We start from the raw sequence: 18731 nt of genomic DNA on the forward strand, positions 1-18731 counted from the left end.
TGACTTAAGGTAATAGTCACATTCAACACAGAGGTGCACTAAAAGTACTGAATACAATAATCATTAGACAATCTGTATTAGGTATATGTGAGATTAAAAATGAGCCGGGCTGTGGTGGCACATGCCTTTAATCCCAACACTCGGGAGGCAGAGGCAGGCGGATCTCTGTGAGTTCGAGACCAGCCTGGTCTACAAGAGCTAGTTCCAGGACAGGCTCCAAAGCTACAGAGAAACCCTGTCTCGAAAAACCAAAAAAAAAAAAAAAAAAAAAAAAAATTTATATTCAAGTTTATATAAAACCAGAGGATTTCTCATTATTTATATGCAGATATTTAAAAATACAAAAGTCTTGGTACTTCTGTTAAAAAAGCATTTCAGAAAAGCAACACTGAACATGTGGAATGAGTTTAGTCTCTAAGCCAAAAATTATGTAACGCCAGTACTTGAAATACCCTCTCAAGGTTAGGTTCTAACTACCAGTGCACAGACTCTCAAAACCTGTATCCTTCATGCAGCTCTGGCTTCCAGAGTGCTGAGTTGATTGCCCAGGGCTGAGATTTAGCATGAGAAGTGATGAAGGCCCTATGCTAAGAGGAAAGAAATAGGGCAGCATGTCCTCCTTGCGCCTAGCAGTTCTGACAAAGCCCCGGGTGGTCAGCAGCTGGGAATGTCCTCTACCCAGGGTCAGGGGAAGGTCAGTGTCTCCTCGTCAGGTGCATGAAAGACAGCATTGTGGGTAGGAGATTATTTTGTCCACCACCAGGAAACCCAGCAAACACCCACAAAGTGTCCTTACTCTGAACCCATGGTGTAGAGTTGAGAACCAATTGCTCTCCAGGCACAGAGGTGCCTCCTGTGGAGTCTTCCTTCAGCAGCCTGAGTGAGGCTGTGTGCAGACTCCTCACTTAAGTGGACTGGGGCTGAGAAGGGAGGGAAAGAGCATGGGCTCAGCATTGCTGAGCAGAGGAAAACTGGGGAGAGCTGGAGAGCTTGTGATCCACGGGTGTTCTCGTCTCATAGATAAATCCTGTTTCAACACCTTCTTCAACTTCGAGGATATGCAGGAGATCACCCAGCACTTTGCTGTCTGTCACGTGGATGCCCCAGGCCAGCAAGAAGGGGCCCCCTCCTTCCCAACAGGGTAAGGCCACAGGGAAGACTTCTGGGAGGCTTGAGGCCAAAGAACAAATGGGTGGATGGTAGGGGCTCTTGGTGTGTTTCCCTCCCTGTGATGGTATCACACTTACAAGTGGTGCTGCTTGCCTGTCTTTCTGCTCCTGGTCTCAGAAGCCTGTGTGTAAGTGTGTTGAGGGCTGCTGTGTTTTCACATACCAGGATTGCCGCTGCATGGCCGGGACCTATGTACCTGTAGTCACAGGCAGAATGTGTCTGGAGCTCCCACTTCGCACGGACTCCCATCTGTCCCGACTCCTTTGTTGTACACTTGTCACTTCTGTGTCTCTTCCTAAAGTGCCAGACACATAGGCAGAGCCCAGACTCCTCTGAACCTGCTCTGGGAGTGCCTTCCCATTGGAATTCCCACCTAGAGATGGATTTTGGACACCTGGGGAACCATTTATTCTGAAGCCATCTTGACAGGCAAGGGTACCATCTGACTGACCTTGGCACTCAACATCATGCTAAACTTGCTCTGTATGTTGGCGTCACAGATTCCCAAGGGAGTGCCTGCACTTGCATAGAACCCAGGCTTTTCAGAAACCATTAAATGCTCATGTTTGTTAGCTCACTCGATCCCTACAACCCTATAGGATCTGGGTCACTGTACAAATAAGTAGCCGAGCTGGGATTCGAACCCAAGAAGTCTTGTTCCAGAATCTTCGTTGACTCTTTCCAAGCTGTTGTGTCTCTCAGATAGGAGTTGTTATTCGCCCAAGTGATATCTACCAAGATTTTTTTCCTAATTTGTGCACAGGTGGTGTGAGAGCGCTCCATTCCTTACCGTGTTCAGCAGAAGCAGACTGAGCGCCTGTTGATTGTGGAGCAGAGGGCAGAGGTCACCAAACACGGGCGATTATTTAACACGCATATGGGCGATTATTTTACAGGCACACACACACACACACACACACGCACCTCACATGCACGCAACTCACACACAATCAGTGTCATTTTAAAATATCCTCTCTCTCACTGATGCTGTCCTCTCTGTGACTCTCTCCTTACTCTTTCTCCTCTGGGGCAGCCCCTGGGCTTACCTGGTGATTTTAAAATCAGTTCATATCATAAATAAGCAGTTGTCATTCATCCAGATGACATCCATCAAGGTTTTTTCTGACTTTTGCATAAATAGTTTTGAGAACATTCTATCCCATATAGTGTTCACCAGATGCAGTCTGAGCTCCATATTGGTTATGGAACACATCCTACCTCCTTATATAGGAGGCCATTTACTATATAAAGACTAGCCAAATACATACACGCACACATGCACATACTTACTCTAGTATAATTTACTATAAGATATATATATATATAATCTTAAAATATCCTGTCCCTCTTTGAATCTATCATCTCTGATTTTCTCCTTACTCTTCCTCTGGTCAGCTCCTGGACTTGCCTGCCCATTTTAGAATCACTTCATATTATAATTAAGCAGTTTATAAAAGAAACATGTTATCTTACACCTAAATGAAATAAATGAGTATTCTGAGGAACCCAAGTTCTATAATAGTGCATAGGCCCAGGAAATTGATATTTTCTGTTACATATTTACTTTCTAAATATGATTGGCAGACTGCAAGCTACTTCCTGAGTTGTCTCTTGCTGCTGGACATTCCTGAGCCTGGAAACGAATGTTAAGAGTTTGGAAATAGCACACAGTAGGCCATCTCACCAGTTCTCTTCCTATAGCTTTCTCTGCTGTAAGGGTTGTGGCCCCTCTTCCTTCCTTCCTCACATGGCCGCCGTGGAGGATCATGGATCAGGCCACAGTTGTTTTCAGGCAACTAAACCACACCCTTTGAGCCCTTGGTTAAAAGGAAAAGAAAAATCTTGTGTTTCTCCAAGATTCCTGGACTGGTCAAGGTTTCCTAGAAACTGGGAATTGTGGATGCTTTCTAATTCAGAAGGTGTTCTTCTCGGTTTCAGGTATCAGTACCCCACCATGGATGAGCTAGCTGAAATGCTGCCTCCTGTACTTACACACTTAAGGTGAGTAGATTCTATAGTCTTCTACTTTCTCCCCTCTCTTTGCTGCAAATGACACCCAGGGTTTCACTCCCAATAAGCAGGTGTCTTTTCATTGAGATTTATTATCTTGTTTTGACTCTAGTTTATATTCTCTAAACTAGTGATTCACAAACAGAAGAGTCATTGTGTTCATTGCACTTAGGTGGGTGTAGGTGATAACCAATCATAATAGACGCCTTAGACAAAGTAGGGTAGGGGTGTATCTCAGTGATAAAGCACTTGTTAGCAAGTATTGTGTCCTGAGATTGATCCTTAACACGAAGCAATATCAGTACAAAGAAATAGATGAATATTATGATAGCTAAAATAGCAGGCTCCTCATAAATGAAGCTAGCTAGCAAATGTCCTCCTGGGTACGTGCCATATAGGCTATGACAGAGAGCCAGGGCAAAAGAAAGACAGAATAATTATAAGATCAAATGGAGGAAAGGCATGTTGAACAACCTGAGAAGCACAGACCAGATTCCGTAAGCCTGAAAGATCAGATAAAAGTTCACAATATCTGTTGGTGGAGACTGCTTGTTCAGGCCTGGCCGCCCAGACCCGAAATAATCACACAAAAACTGTATTTATTACAATACTGTTTGGCCAATAGCTTAAGCTTCTTTTTTTTAAAAAAAAACAAAAACAAAAACATATTTATTTATTTATTTATTATGGATACAATATTCTGTCTGTGTGTATGCCTGCAGGCCAGAAGAGGGCACCAGACCTCATTACAGATGGTTGTGAGCCGCAATGTGGTTGCTGGGAATTGAACTCAGGACCTCTGGAAGAGCAGGCAATGCTCTTAACCTCTGAGCCATCTCTCCAGCCCCCTAGCTTAAGCGTCTTATTAACTAACTCTTACATTTTAAATTAACCCAATTTCTATTATTTTATCTTTTACCATGAGGCTCGTGATTTACTGGTACCGGCATGCGGGTGTCTTTCTCCTCCGGTGTCTCCATGGCGTCTCCCTGTCTCTGCCTTCTTTTGTCCTCTATCTGCTTGGAATTTCCACCTTACTCAATTCTGCCCTCCCATAGGCCAAAGCAGCTTTATTCATTAACCCATGGTATTCACAGCATACAGAGGGGAATCCCACATCAAATGTCCTTATTGTAATAAAGAAAGACATCAATGGATTTTAGTTCTGGAGTGATACATAGTTAGACTTTTAAAGGGATTACTGTAGGTATATAAATTATATGTTGGTAAAACTATTTAACTTTAAAACAAGAATTATTCCTATTCTAGTTATTTGTAGAGGAGTAAAAGGAAAATGTATGGAGACAAGTTAAACAACCATAGTAGTTTAGGAAAAAAATAAAATTAGCTTGGTACTTGATTCTGTTTAGGGATGGATTAAAATGAATTGTGAAGGCTGAAGAGAGGGCTCAGCAGTTGAAATTCCTGCCCCTGCAGAGAACCTAGGTGGTTCCCAGTACCTCAGTTGGGTGACTAAAAACTGTCTCTAGCTCCAGCTCCAGGAGATTCATTGCCCTCTTTTGGACTCCACACTCACCCTGCACTTAATTCACACACAGATACAAGTGTATTTACTTAAATACAATCATCTTTAAAAATAAATGAAAGCTTATTTATTTAAAAAAATTAAAATTATAAAAACGTAAAGTGGGTAGTAACTAATGGAAATAATTCTGGGTAGTTTCTACAAGATTTACTGATGAATTTTGAGGTAGTAGTGAAAATGAATTCCAGGTTTGAGACATATATATATATATACACACACACAGTTTTTGAGACTGAGTCTCTCTTATAGCCCTGGCCTTCCTGGAGCTCACTATGTAGACCAGGCTGGCCTGGAACTCACAACAATCTGCCTGCATCTGCCTCCCAAGTGCTGAAATTAAAGGTGTGTACCACCACCCCCACAACATATTTTATCAACCTTTAAAAGCAAATTTGAAAGTAGGTGGTGTTACCCTTGTTGATATTGGTAAGACACTGAAGTTTGAAAAGTTGAAGAAGCTTGTCTAAGTAACTGTGTGAGATTCTTGTATACATGCAGCTTGTATTCTTTCCAAAGGTAGTTGACTCAGTCAATTGTTGATGTGTCCTCTTCACAGTCTGAAGGGCATCATTGGTATTGGAGTTGGAGCAGGAGCCTACATCCTCAGCCTATTTGCAGTAAGTACAGGAAGGATTAGTCTCAACTCCCCAAGGCAGTGTGTGGGTCCCAGCTGGGTGCCTGCTTGTGTTGGTTTTGTAAGTTCCAACTGCTCCAGCCTGTGTGTGTGTGCATAAAGGCTTGCCTTGTGTGTAGAGGACCTGAAAATCCATATATGAGGCCAGAACGTTGTAAAGAGACCCAGATACGGCTTCTGGGGGGATTGTTAAAGCCATGAAAAATGAGCTTGAGAAGCCATGAACTGACACCATCATGTGACTAAACAGCAGGACTGCAGTCTCCTTCCAACCCTGTAGAAGGACTCCTGTTGTGATCCCTCCTGGGCCACAGGGGAGGACTCCTGTTGTGATCCCTCCTGGGTCATAGGGGAGGACTCCTGTTGTGATCCCTCCTGGGCCATGGGGGAGGACTCCTGTTGTGATCCCTCCTGGGTCATAGGGGAGGACTCCTGTTGTGATCTCTCCTGGGTCATAGGGGAGGACTCTTGTTGTGATCCCTCCTGGGCCACAGGGGAGGGAGTTTGGGATGGCATTGCCTATTCAGGCAGCTTCAAGAAAAAAAATCAGGAGCCCATGTTGTCCCACAGCAGCCCACAGAAGCCCCTATGCCAAGTGCTTTAGCACACCCGTCCATAAGGAAGTCCCCCTGTGAGTCAAACAACTGCAGCATGCTCTCCCCTGCTGTAGCCACAAAATCTTATCTTCCCTCAGCACCTGTGAAGGGCAGATGGCCTAATAGCATCCTGAGAGCCTGGTTTCCAGGTGCTGGGTCAGATGTCAAGAGGAATTGTCTGTAAGGGCTCCAGAGCATCTCTGCAGTCCTCCTTCCAGACTCCAGGAGCGAGGCCTAGCCCAGACCTGCTGAGCATGGCTGCTGCTTTAAAGGAGTGGGGAGTGGGCGTCTCACACAGTTGTCTCTGTCTCTCTCTCAGCTCAATCATCCAGAGCTGGTAGAAGGCCTTGTGCTCATTAACATTGACCCGTGTGCTAAAGGCTGGATTGACTGGGCGGCTTCCAAAGTAAGTCCTTCAATGACAGTGTCCATCTGTTCATTTTCTCGTCCCTTAGAAAATTACCTTTCCATGAAGCTTAAAGGCAAAATGAGATGTTTCGTTTTGTTGAGTGTTTTGAACTGAATGTGCTATGCAAGCATTCATAACATCGAACTTCATCCACAGCCTCTCACAAAATGTTTTAAATATGCAGCTTATGAATATTAGCACATGTCATCACCACCAGCCATGGAGTCGTTTCAGATCTTCTACCTCTTCATGACAGATTCTCTTTGCCCATTATTTCCTTATTCTGTCTTCTGTTACCAACAGACTGGTCTCATCTGTTCTGAAGCTTCTTGTAATTGGTATTGTAGACTATATTCTTCTGTGTCTTGCTTCTTTGCTATCATTCTTGCTGTTATTGCAACAGCAACGAAAACTGTCCTGCCGTCATCTTTGTTTTTTATTTGTGGTATAGGCAATGAGTCCAGACCATTTTACATGCTAGGCAAGTACTGTAATATTATGCTATACCCTACCTCTTACCATCTTTGTTAATGTTATAGGTTATAACTTGAATTTCCCTAAGAGGCAATGACATCTCTGCCTATTTTTGGAATATTCTCATAAAGTTCCTTCTGAAATCCTCTGCCCCTCTTGTATGGCTCCCCATTCAACATAAACACATTTTGCATGTATGGGACTGGAGAGATGGCTCAGGTGTTAGGAGCAATGACTGCACTTCCAAAGCATCTGGGTTCAATTCCCAGCACCACATGGCAGCTGTCTCTAAATCCAATTCCGGGAATCCGACACCCTCATTATAGACATACATGCAGGCAAGCGCCAGTGCAAATAAAAATAAATAAATCTTTTTTAAAAAATTTGCACGTAAGTCTCTTGCAGGATTCTTGTCTCTCAAATATCTTTGTCTGCTTTGCATTTTTATTCTTTTAACAAATAAAATGAATGAATGAATCATATCTCTAGTAAACACAGAAATAGCTCTTTCCTACTGTTCCACATGTCATATGGATTATTAATTTTCACCATATGAAAAAATGAAGAAATTTGATCTTTACAATATGTGCCAGCAGACAGAAAACAAAATAAGTATGCTAACGACCTAATGAATATAAAAATCCCCATGCTCAACTCGAGTAAAGGAGAGACCATGGAGAAAGCATCGTATTCTGTTAGCATTAGGTTCCCCTACATTAAAACGTGATCCCTGTTTTCAGTTTGCAATGGAAGCAGTTCATTTTCTTATTGAAGGCAAATTCTATTTATATATCTTAATATAAATATATGGGTGTTGAAGTTAAAGCAGTGATGTTTTCCATAAGAGAAAAAACTTGCTTTCATTCCCTTATCAGGAAGATGTAATAATCTCATTTTTAAATACCTGCTTTTAGACACCTTCTGGCTACCATGAATGTCTTTGTAATTTACCACCAAAACAGTACTACAGCATCATTGATCACATTTATCAGGGATTTATTGGTACTCAAACCTATGATATCCAGGAATTTAGTATCTGAGAACTTTAAAGGATAGTGATGTAGTTGTAAAGGAAGGTTATAATGACCTTTAAAGAAAGTAACACATATTTAATGCTTACTGTATACCAGCCACTATTTTATTTTGTTTGGATTTTTTATGTTCTGCTGCTTTTTGTTGCTGCTTTTATTTTTTTGGTTTTTCCAGACATGATTTCTCTTTTAAGCCATGGCTGTCATGAAACTCCCTCTGTAGACCAGGTTGGCCTCAAACTCACAGAGATCACCTGCCTTTGCCTCCCAAGTGCTGGGATTAAAGGTGTATGCCACCATCGCCTGATTTTTTTTTCCTACTGTTTAAACTGCTCTTCTCAGGTTAACCAAATCAATTAATAAATTTTAAGGTCACATAGCAAGAAACTCACCATGCTAGGATACTCTGAAAACATTTGTAAGACAAAAAGATAAAATCTAATTACCAATAAGAGAAGGTAACACAAATGTAATGCTATAGAATGGAATAATATATGATCACAAATTTGTCTTATTGAGGCCTGATGTGAGATAGGGATAGAGTTTGAGGCCAGACTGAGCTATATTGTGAGACTTTGTTTTTAAAACAAATAAACAACAACAACAAAAGATTTTGGCTGTTTGATAAGGAAAATTACAAAATTCTCATATAAAGAAAAAACTATCTGGGCTAGGGATGGTGGGACATACCTTTAATTCTAGCACTCTGGAGGCAGAGGCAGGCAGATATGTCTCTGTGAGTTTCAGGCTATCCTGGTCTGTTTTTCAAACTCCAGATAAATGAGACCCTGCATATATTTTCTACCTATCAACAGACCAGATTCTGCACAGTCTGTTTATGCTCCGCACATTTATTTACATTGGGGACTGTTGCCTTCCCTAGCTTTGGATGGGGTGTACTAACAATGCTGGTGCCAGCTGCATTGGAATTCTCTCTCAGTCTGATGCTGTAAAATGTGCTCACCTGTCTAGTATAAGACCCTCACACCTAGATGTGTAACAGCCTAGTGACATTCATAGAACACTTTGAGTCTGAGCATTCTGAATAGTGCAACACATGAAGTGAGCGGGGTAATTAATCCTCCTCCTCTTTCCTCTGTAGCCTGTGGCTCACTGACAGCCCACGGGGTGATGTCAGGCCATCTTGTTTCCTTGACCTTCACCTATGTCCCTGTCTCTCCCTCACCTCCTCTTCTGCATCCCCACCTCCAACTCAGTATGTCACCTACAATCCAAGTCCTCAGTAGGAATTCCATCTGAAGCCCAGGAAGAAAGCTTAAAGGGGAACTGGCAAGATCATTTGAGCTGGAGATGTTTCTGAAAATAGACTGTCTCCAGATTTACAGATTGCTGCGTTTATTAGATGTGAGATGCATCATTTTGAAATGGGAAGAGCTGGGAGAAAAATGTTCAAAATGTGAGCTGTAAATATAGCTATTCCTCCCACTGCCTGAAATAAAGATGGCTAAAACTGGAAGGAATTTTTCCTTTGTCTCTTGCATGTCTTGGGCCAGGTTGTAAGTCGATCTCTGCTGCCATCAACCCAGTGTAGATGCAGAAACAGGGGCAGGGATGAAGCGGCAGACTGCCACGGGTCTCAGGTCTCCCTGTTTTTGAAGGAATGGCCACTATTCCTTCCAGCCCTATTTCAAAGGAAGCTGTGCTCATGCCATGGAAAGAATACTTAGTTTTTCCTTGTATTCCCCCCCCCCCATTTCTTTGAAGTAATACTAGTATGTGTGTTTGTTTGCTTTAGAAGACACTGTGTGTCCCTCCTTTAGTGGACAGCCTGTGACTGCTCCCGCGTGCTCATTCTCCTAACACAGCTTTTCTCCTCCAGCTCTCAGGCTTGACGACCAACATCGTGGACATCATTTTGGCTCATCACTTTGGGCAGGTAAGCACCTGTACCACCGGAAGAGCTGGGTTTACTGGCTTGTGTGCGAAGCTTTGTTGTGTTTTAGAAAAGAAAGAGAGGTACCTTGCAATCTCCTGGATCCTGGCAGATAACATGTTCCTTGCAGTCAGAAGGACATGTGGCCCTGCCAAGGCCAGGCCTGCAGGGAAGCTTCTCTTAGCTCATGGATCTTGGCACTTGGAGAGTGACAGAAAACAGCATCTCCCCACCTGTCCCCTGTGAGCAGAATGCCATCTGTGTGTTTGACAACACCAGTGCTCACCAGACATCCTTAGAGCCACCGGGGGGTTCAGAGAAGGCCTCACAGAAATACAAGTTTCAGAAGGAGAAGACAAAGAGCGCTGAGATGTTCTTGTGAGAGGAGCTTAGAGATGATCTCATTCTGTCCTCACGGACTGGCGGACACTGAAATCTGCAGCAGGAGTGACCTGTGCTGTGGATAATTGTTGGTGGGGATTGGCCTGCAGTCCTGTTTTCAGAGAGAAAAGTGAGTGATGAGAAACTGGGCAGTGAGGTCAGGAGCTGTGAGGCGGCTGGGGTGTGGAGGAACAGCTACAGTGAGGGGCAGAGGCTAGCCAGTCTAGAGTACTTAATATTCTGAATACGCCTCAAGGAAAGTGCTAGGTTAGGACAGATCAGGCTCTTACCTTCTACTGATTATGTATGTGCGAGGTAGTTTCTTTATCTTGCTTATGTGGTGTAAGACTGGGTCCTCTGGAAGAACAACCAATGCTCTTAACCACTGAGCTTTCTCTCCAGCACCTTTGGCTTTATTTTAAGGTCAGAAACACAGCATGATATGCCACCATTGTCCACATGGAACATGAAGGAGCTGACATTTAAATCAAGGTCCAGCTCCAAAGTAATAGTCTTTCCTTCATTATTTTCTTTTATTTCATTACATTTTATCAGTGTAACAAACGTACTTTTGTTTAGAGAAAGGAGCTTGTACAGCCCTATTACAGAAAATCTGCAACCCATCTCATTTCCTGTTTCTTACCGGCAGTCACTCTAAGTCTGACTATTTTCCTTCTTGCCTCTGAAACAATGCCTATGCCCAGGCATGTCCTCAAACTTGGATCCTCTTCCTTCAGCTTTCTAAGTCCTTGGTATTTTTCTCTCATTCTTTTGTTGGTGGGTGACCTCCATCTATATTGTTTCCTTGATTAAGGAGACATAATTCACATATACTACGATGATGTACATACTGTAATGTAATGTCTCTGATCTTTGTCCTGTTTTTTTAGATTTATTTATTTACCATATTTTTTTAGATTTATTTATTTATTGTGTATAGAGTATTCTGTCTGCATTACACCTGCAAGCCAGAAGAGGGCACCAGATCTCATTAAGGATGGTTGTGAGCCATGTGGTTGCTGGGAATTGAACTCAGGTCCTCTAGAAGAACAACCACTGCTCTTAACCCCTGAGCCATCTCTCCAGCCCTACCATATATTTTATTATGTAGAATATTTCTACCAACCAAAAAGGTTCTCTTGTGTGCTTCCTGCTCACTAATCCTCCTAAACAGTGTACTCACTAGTCCATTACCTCTCTACTTTTGCCTGCTTTTGAACTTCAAATGAGTAAAATCAATGGGTACTGTCTGGGCGTGACATTTTTTGCTCTGTGTAACTATTTTTAGTACGTGCCATTCCATATACCAGTTGGTGCCCTCATTTGACACAGAATATGGAACTGAACTATGATGAGACAAATAAAGATGTTGCCATTCAGTGTATCTGTACATTAGTAAATCCTAAGCTCCGCCCCAAATCCCTGCGTGGAAAGGCTATTGCCACTGAGAATACTAACCAAATAGGATGGACTTGTTCTACAGCCCAGTTTACTGGTGTTTTCTTTCACTTATTCTAGGAGGAGTTGCAGGCCAATTTGGACCTCATTCAAACCTACAGACTGCACATTGCTCAAGACATCAACCAAGAAAACCTCCAGCTCTTCCTGGGTTCCTATAATGGGTAGAGTTGTTTGTCATTCCTTCTGTTAACTGTGTAGTCCAGCTCTAAAGTCTGTGTGACATCTAAGGAAGCAGACGGGAGGAATAATCTACTGCCATTGTTGTCCTGCCTATGCGGTTTGACCATTCTAGGATGGAAAACTATAGACAGTTTTAGAAAGATCTCTAAAGAAGGAAACTGTGAGCGATAAAACAGCTGTAGTTTCTAGGTTGTCTTGAGGGGAAAAAAAAGAAATCTAACTTACATATATTTAAGAAAAGAGGGCAGTGGTGGTGTATGCCTCTAATCCCAGCACTCCGGAGGCAGAGGCAGGCGGATCTCTGTGAGTTCGAGGCCAGCCTGGTCTACAAGAGCTGGTTCCAGGACAGGCTCCAAAGCCACAGAGAAACCCTGTCTCAAAAAAACAAAGAAAAAAAGAAAGAAAGAAAGAAAGAAAAGAAAAACAATAAAAAGAAAAGAAAAGAATGGTAGGGACCAGAAGGAAGCCCTTACAGGAAGACAATGGGGAGAATATTAGGACTTGATTTTGATTCTGTTTGCTGATACCTTGTCATGAATCAGTCAGAGTAACACAAGGATGTAAGTCAACTCCTTTTTCCTTGAATATTTCAAAATTTACTTTCATACTTTCGCTGTCAGAGGGTAGGCTGAGGAGAGAGCACTGGTTCTTACCCCAGTGATAGTTTTTCAGAGGGAAGATGGTGGAGAAGGCTGCATTTGTCAGCCGGAAGTCTGCAGAGTTACATAGCCTGTAAGGTGTGATGCCAAGCTTTGGATCTGGTCTGGAGAGCTTTCTACTTTTAATTGAAATAAAAAAGACTAAAAAGCTCTTTGCAAAGCTATTATAAATAAAGTCCTCTTCCCATATAAAAGTATGTCATTCCCTCCTCCTAAGGGACTCATTCCTACAGACCACTTGGAAAATTCAAGTTAGACTTGAGGATTTCAGTAGGGCTCCTGTTAGAGTTTAAAAGTTCCTTTTTAGCATCCGTAAAATCCATTCCTGCTTTGTAGCATGCATGGTGCCGTGGAAACAGCTGCTAAAGAGAATAGCTCAGGGCCCTTCCATCCTGAGGTGTGAAGAAAAGACAGTGTTCCTAGACTGTCATACTCTGGATTACATGTTCGGGAAACACATGAAGGGCCACGATCTCCTGCAAATGATACTGATTCTGCTTTGTCTGTCTAGACGCAGAGACCTGGAAATTGAAAGACCTATATTGGGCCAAAATGATAACAGGTTGAAAACATTAAAGTAAGTGCCCCAGTCTCCCCGCTGAATGGCTGTGTATCTGCCTGTCATGACGAGTCCATTGTCCTTTTACTTGCTGACCATCTCCTCTTCGGCGTGTTCCTAGGTGTTCTACTTTACTGGTGGTAGGGGACAATTCACCTGCTGTGGAGGCTGTGGTAAGTATGTCCTGACGTGAGCAGCTGGGATTGAAGTGTAGTCAAGTGTGTGTGTCAGGAACACAGCTGACACAGTGTGTCATGGAAACATGGCCACACAAGGTCATGATGCATATAATTCCACCTACCAGGTTTTACTGTTACATATTTTTAAATCAGTTCCCATCGGATTGATCAGTGTGCTCTGTGTGCTGCTGTCCGCTCTGTGGCAATTACAGTTAGATTTTCGGCACTCAGCCTTCCACTTAAGAGAAGTTAGCCACCATAAATCCAGCAAATGAGAAAGCTGTCGAGGGCCTATATCCCTCTCCCTTGTGTTGACTTAAATAGCATGTTCACTTCTTTTTTTATTTATTTTAAATTTATTTACTTATTTCAATTTTCGAGACAGGGTTTCTTTGTAGCTCTGGAGCCTGTCCTGGAACTAGCTCTTGTAGACCAGGCTGGCCTCGAACTCACAGAGATCCGCCTGCCTCTGCCTCCTGAGTGCTGGGATTAAAAGCGTGCGCCACCACTACCCGGTCACTTATTTTTTTAAAGGTATAGTTTAGCCAAATAAATAAGGCCTTTTCATCTTATTTCCACACTCCTGTTTTCAAGAGGTGAGGCCTCATCCGAAACACAGAGTAGACCCCCTTCTAACTGCATTTAGACCTGACGCCCTGGCCAGAACCTGATATGCCTCTGGTGGTAGGAACTTGAGAGACACCCCGGGACACTAGGAGAACTCCACAAGTGCCAGTTCAGGACTGACACCTGGTTTTGCTCACTAATTCAGCATCCTTCTGAGAATCTTCTGTTTGTTCAGGGCTGAGGAGTAACAGATCATTTGGGAATTTGGAAAATACATAGACATGTCAGAGACTAATGACTGAGGCTGAGAATGTAGCTTAAGGCACAGCACTAATGCGCAAGGCCCTGGATTCAGTCTCCAGCCCTGCAGGAAAACACACATGCAGCCCTGGTGACTGTGGTTAGTTAAAAATGGAGACACAGAACATTGTATGAATTACAAAGTAGTGGATAACGGAAGACATGCTTTGTTAAATCCAGACATGGAAGTTGATTTCTTAGAAAATATAGCTTATCTACTATATTCTGAGCACTGTAACTAGCCATTAAATACCCATTTCAAAATTCTACCTGTGGAATCCTTGCATATTCTATAGAAAAATGGTGCATTTGTTTATCACAACCTGCATTGTCATTCACATAGAACAAATTAAGCCTCTGACTTGATCTTGGCTTTTAGATCATCTCCTGATTTCAGAGGAGTTTTGTATACCTGCCCATCAGCAATCCCAAGACCCAAAGTTCACCTGGATTGCTGGTTCTTGCCTAGGTAACTAGAACTACTGCCTCTTCAGTAAGCCACCCGTGCCACTGTTCTCCTAAATTAGACCTTGTCACCTCCACAGTGAGCTCCAGTCTGCCCTGAATTTGCTCTGTGTGCATCTTCACTTTATACTCTCCGCCGTAATGACACATGTGTACTGCACGACCCTCCTTTCTCTGCCTCTGGGAGTCTCCAGACACCGCCTTTTCTTCCTGTCTCTGAAATTCCTACTTGGCCTTCTTTCTGTTCATTCCACACAGCTGTGAAGTTTCTGAAGTTACTTCACTTTCTTTTGTGGTATATATAGTCACTCCCACTGGATTCCAAGCTCTTATCACAGGTTTTATGTGTATATTCTTAGAAGACATAAGGGAAAGCTGTTTGATCGAGTGAGCCATAAAATATTGTCCTACTAGAGCTATAGGTATAAAGTTCAGTGATGGGGCATGTGCTCAGATTATCTTCCCAAAATATATTCTTTGAGGTTCCTGCCTTCACGGGTCAAAGGGCACAAGATCCTAAACATGGAGGTGTACCAGGCTGTCATCCCTAGTTTTGCTGACCTTGCAACAGAACAAACACAGAAGAATTCTTCACACTGGGGAGCCAGAGAGTCATTGAGGCAGAAGAGTCAGTGATTGGGGAATGGCAGCTCTCCACTCCAGACAGGAGGGACTGAGCAGGGAGGTGGACACAGAGCACAGGCCCAAGCTGATAGGCCAGGTGTGCTGGGACAGCATGGAGGAGATCCCAGCAGGACAGGGCCACAGTCCTGTTTGCCTCTCAGAGAAGGAATGTTCCTTGCCCACATCATGGCCAGCAGTAAGAGGCTTTAGAGTCAGCATGTTGTTCATTAAAGACTAAAAGCATCAGAAAAGAAAATGGCAAAATTTTTAGATGAAATCTGAACCATCAGACAAAGTGTGTATCACACTTTGTGTGACACCTAATCTCTTGGGCTTGTAAGAAATTCTAATTTCTAAAGTTCTTTTCTTTTTCAGGTTGAATGCAATTCTCGCCTCGACCCTATAAATACCACTTTGCTAAAGGTAACGTGTCTTTTTTCACAGCCAACTACTTGTGATAACTTAGGTACTCGTCAACTCTGTGTTTTTATTCTCTCTCTCTCTTTTTCTCTCTCTCAGAATAAGAAAAATAGATTAATTACATTTATGTATTTATTGGTGGTGGACAATACATGCAAAGGCACATAAGGACAGTTTACAGAAGTCAGTTCTTTCCTTCCACCATGTGGGTCTCAAGGGTGGGACTCAGGTTGTCAGCTTGGCTGCATTGGCTACAAGGACTTTTATCCTCTGGGCCGACTCACCAGCCCAAAGAATATATTTTCTAAATTCTCAAAAAACAAATATGTAGTAATATACTAGTGTCTTTTTCCATATATCTTTTTACATCATAAAGTCAGAGGAGCTGGAGGTCTGAGCATGGTGTCACAGGCCTTTAATCCCAGCGCTAAGGAGATACAAGTACAGCTCTTGCCTGGGCTTCTTAGAGATACCCAGTCTGAAAAAAAATTTTTTTTTAAAAAGGAAGAAGAAAGAAAGCTAGGATGGTGGCCTATGCCTATAATTCTGACTTATAGGAGGCTGAGGCAGGAGGTTTGCTATAAGTTTGAAGCCAGCCTGAGCTATATGAGTTCCAGGCTATCCTGAACTACAAAACAACCAAGAAAATAAAGATTAGAAGATATTTCTGTTTTCCTCCATTTTGTCATAAACACTTTCCCATTCCACTCAAAATTTAGTGAATGTACAACATAAGAAGAAATGAGGTGATGCTGGGAATGCTTTATATCCTGAGTCCTGTTGCGTTTTTAAGGAAACTTCTAAGAATGTCTTAGTGATGATGGGTACATTTTTCTCTTGGGGCTTCTTGTACTTGTTAAAAGTTTCTAGATTATCAAGATTCACCCTTGCCGGGTAGTGACAGCACACACCCTTAATCCCAGCATTTGGGAGGCAGAGGCAGGCAAATCTTTGAGGTCAAGGCCAGCCTGGTCTACAGAGTGAGTTCCAGGATAGCCAAGACTACATAGAGGAACCCTGTTATAGGATATTATTTTAAGGTGTGTTACATTCGTTTATGCTCTGGAATATTTGTTTAATGAGTTGCTTTGTTTATGCTGCATTTGTTTAACTCTGCGAAGCTGTGACTCTTTGCCTGTCTGAAACACCTGATGGTCTAATAAAGCGCTGAATGGCCAACAGCAAGGCAGGATAGGTGGGACTGGCAGGCCGAGAGGATAAATAGAAGGAGAAATGAGGAGGAGCAAAGGAGAACAAGGAGAGGAGGACATCCGGGGCAAGTACTTAGAGGCAAGAAGTGGAGGACTCAGCAACATAGGAAGCCCTGCCCTGACCTCTTAGTAGGGAAAGGGGCCCTTACAAAGTACGACACACTGAGATGTGCAGCACATTGTTTGAGGACTGTGAAATAAGTGTCTTTGGGTGCAGATGAGCCAGGATGAAAGTTTTAGCTGATAGTACTGTCAGCCTAACAAGAAATACCTGCAGAGGTCTGAAAGCCAGGCCTGAGATCCTGTGAATGAACAGCGCTGGACATCTCTCTCAAGGGTATGGCCAGCATCAAGACTGCATAGCGTGCCCTGAAGTGATACAAAGATGGATGCTGTTAAGCATCAAATTCATTCCTGAACTCTTCGAAAGGACATGAAATACTGAGAGCGTTCCCCTTAGTGGAGGTCCTGCTGACTTAGGTGTTCTTCCTCTTCTAGATGGCAGACTGTGGAGGACTGCCCCAAGTAGTTCAGGTAAGAAAGTGTTCATAATAATTTCTCTCTCTCTCTCTCTCTCTCTCTCTCTCTCTCTGTCTCTCTCTCCCCTCTCCCCTCTGTCTTGCTCCCCCAGCTCTTTGCTACCTCTCTACTTAATGCAAAAATTAATGCCTTCTTTGTTTGTTCCTCCAGCCTGGGAAGCTCACCGAGGCCTTCAAGTACTTTTTGCAGGGGATGGGCTACAGTGAGTAGTATGTTTTCTATTTAGCAGAAGTTTATGGGTAATAGGATACGTTTAACATCTGGGAGACCACAATTCTCAGGACCACCCATTGGCTAGTTGGACTTTAAGTAGACGACAATGGAGTATAAAGTGTTCATTCATCTGTGCATGTGTCTAAGTGAGGCTGACAGCTAAGATACGTCCTCAGACTAAAAGGTGATTTTTTTTCCTGTCTTTCTGTTTGTTTTGTTTTGTTTTTTGAGACAAGGTTTCTCTGTGTAGCCCTGGCTATCCTGGAACTTACTCTGTAGATCAGAGGGGCCTCAAACTCAGAGATCCACCTGCCTCTGCCTCCTGAGTGCTGGGATTAAAGATGTGTGTCACCACACCTGGCTCTAAGAGGTGATTTTATAGCACACTGAGGCTCAAGAATGTTTAGCTGCCTCCCGTAGCAACCAGGATAGCCATGATTGAAACCTTCAAAGTCTGACTCCAGGCCCACATCTTAACCACTGAAGCTTTGGCTGCCTTAGCTATAAACTGGAGCTTATGATTTATATCTGAACCCAGCAGATTTTACCTGGCCCACAGAAACAAAGTAAAGGCTCAGGAGAAAAGGACAGTGTCCTTACTGAAATCTGTTCTGCCACAGATGAGCTTCAGTTTTAGAGCACGTCCGTGTCATATGCTGCTGCACTGGGCTCTTATCTCTTAGACCCTGAGCTTTCTCATTTGTCACAGAAACTCACACTTGCTTCTCTCGGGGGGAAATAAATAAATACCTTTAACCTCAGAACAGAGCTCTTTACCCAGCGGGCAGATTTTCCATCTTTGGTGTCCATTAGATGATGACCGTTGGTGAGCTGCCCAGGAAGGTGGTCCCTAGGTTAGACCTGTAGCTGCCAGAAAGACCATGTGTGTCTTGTCTAGAGTGGCTATGTCGTCCCCGTCTGTGAGCTGCTACCACCCGAGCCCACACACACAGCCCTCTGGCTCACCAGGAGGAGAAGTCCTCTCCTAGCCTAGTCTCATCCTCTCCCCCAGAAGATATCTGATCATGCAGGTAGCTTCTAAAACAGGGTACCGAGGCTGCCTATAGAATGAGGGTGGAACAGCTTCTTTTGTCTGTTTCGAGAAGTGGCATTAAAAGTGGTGCTTAAGCATCGATGCCCTTCTCTGGGACCTTGAAAGAAACTTCCATCCCTGCTCAGTATCCTGTCAGCATCTTCTAGGCAGCCAA

The 18731-nt window shown here is 43.2% G+C and overlaps 1 protein-coding gene across 3 annotated transcripts in view; it reads left to right on the forward strand.

The window, feature by feature from the left end:
- The window catches only part of Ndrg3 (NDRG family member 3), a 66517-nt gene that overhangs the window by 45086 nt on the left and 2700 nt on the right, over nucleotides 1–18731 (forward strand). For all 3 annotated transcript variants that reach the window (XM_041670304.1, XM_041670306.1, XM_041670305.1), the window contains 11 exons: nucleotides 1021–1141; nucleotides 3109–3171; nucleotides 5283–5343; nucleotides 6276–6362; nucleotides 9711–9767; nucleotides 11664–11767; nucleotides 12957–13022; nucleotides 13126–13177; nucleotides 15515–15562; nucleotides 17269–17304; nucleotides 17461–17512. In XM_041670304.1, the coding sequence (XP_041526238.1) occupies nucleotides 1021–1141; nucleotides 3109–3171; nucleotides 5283–5343; nucleotides 6276–6362; nucleotides 9711–9767; nucleotides 11664–11767; nucleotides 12957–13022; nucleotides 13126–13177; nucleotides 15515–15562; nucleotides 17269–17304; nucleotides 17461–17512 (747 nt within the window). The remainder of the gene's footprint in view (nucleotides 1–1020; nucleotides 1142–3108; nucleotides 3172–5282; nucleotides 5344–6275; nucleotides 6363–9710; nucleotides 9768–11663; nucleotides 11768–12956; nucleotides 13023–13125; nucleotides 13178–15514; nucleotides 15563–17268; nucleotides 17305–17460; nucleotides 17513–18731) is intronic.

This window comes from Microtus oregoni, unplaced genomic scaffold, assembly GCF_018167655.1.
Source record: "Microtus oregoni isolate MIOR12 unplaced genomic scaffold, Mior012 000020F_ref0000438, whole genome shotgun sequence".
Lineage (NCBI taxonomy): Eukaryota > Metazoa > Chordata > Mammalia > Rodentia > Cricetidae > Microtus > Microtus oregoni.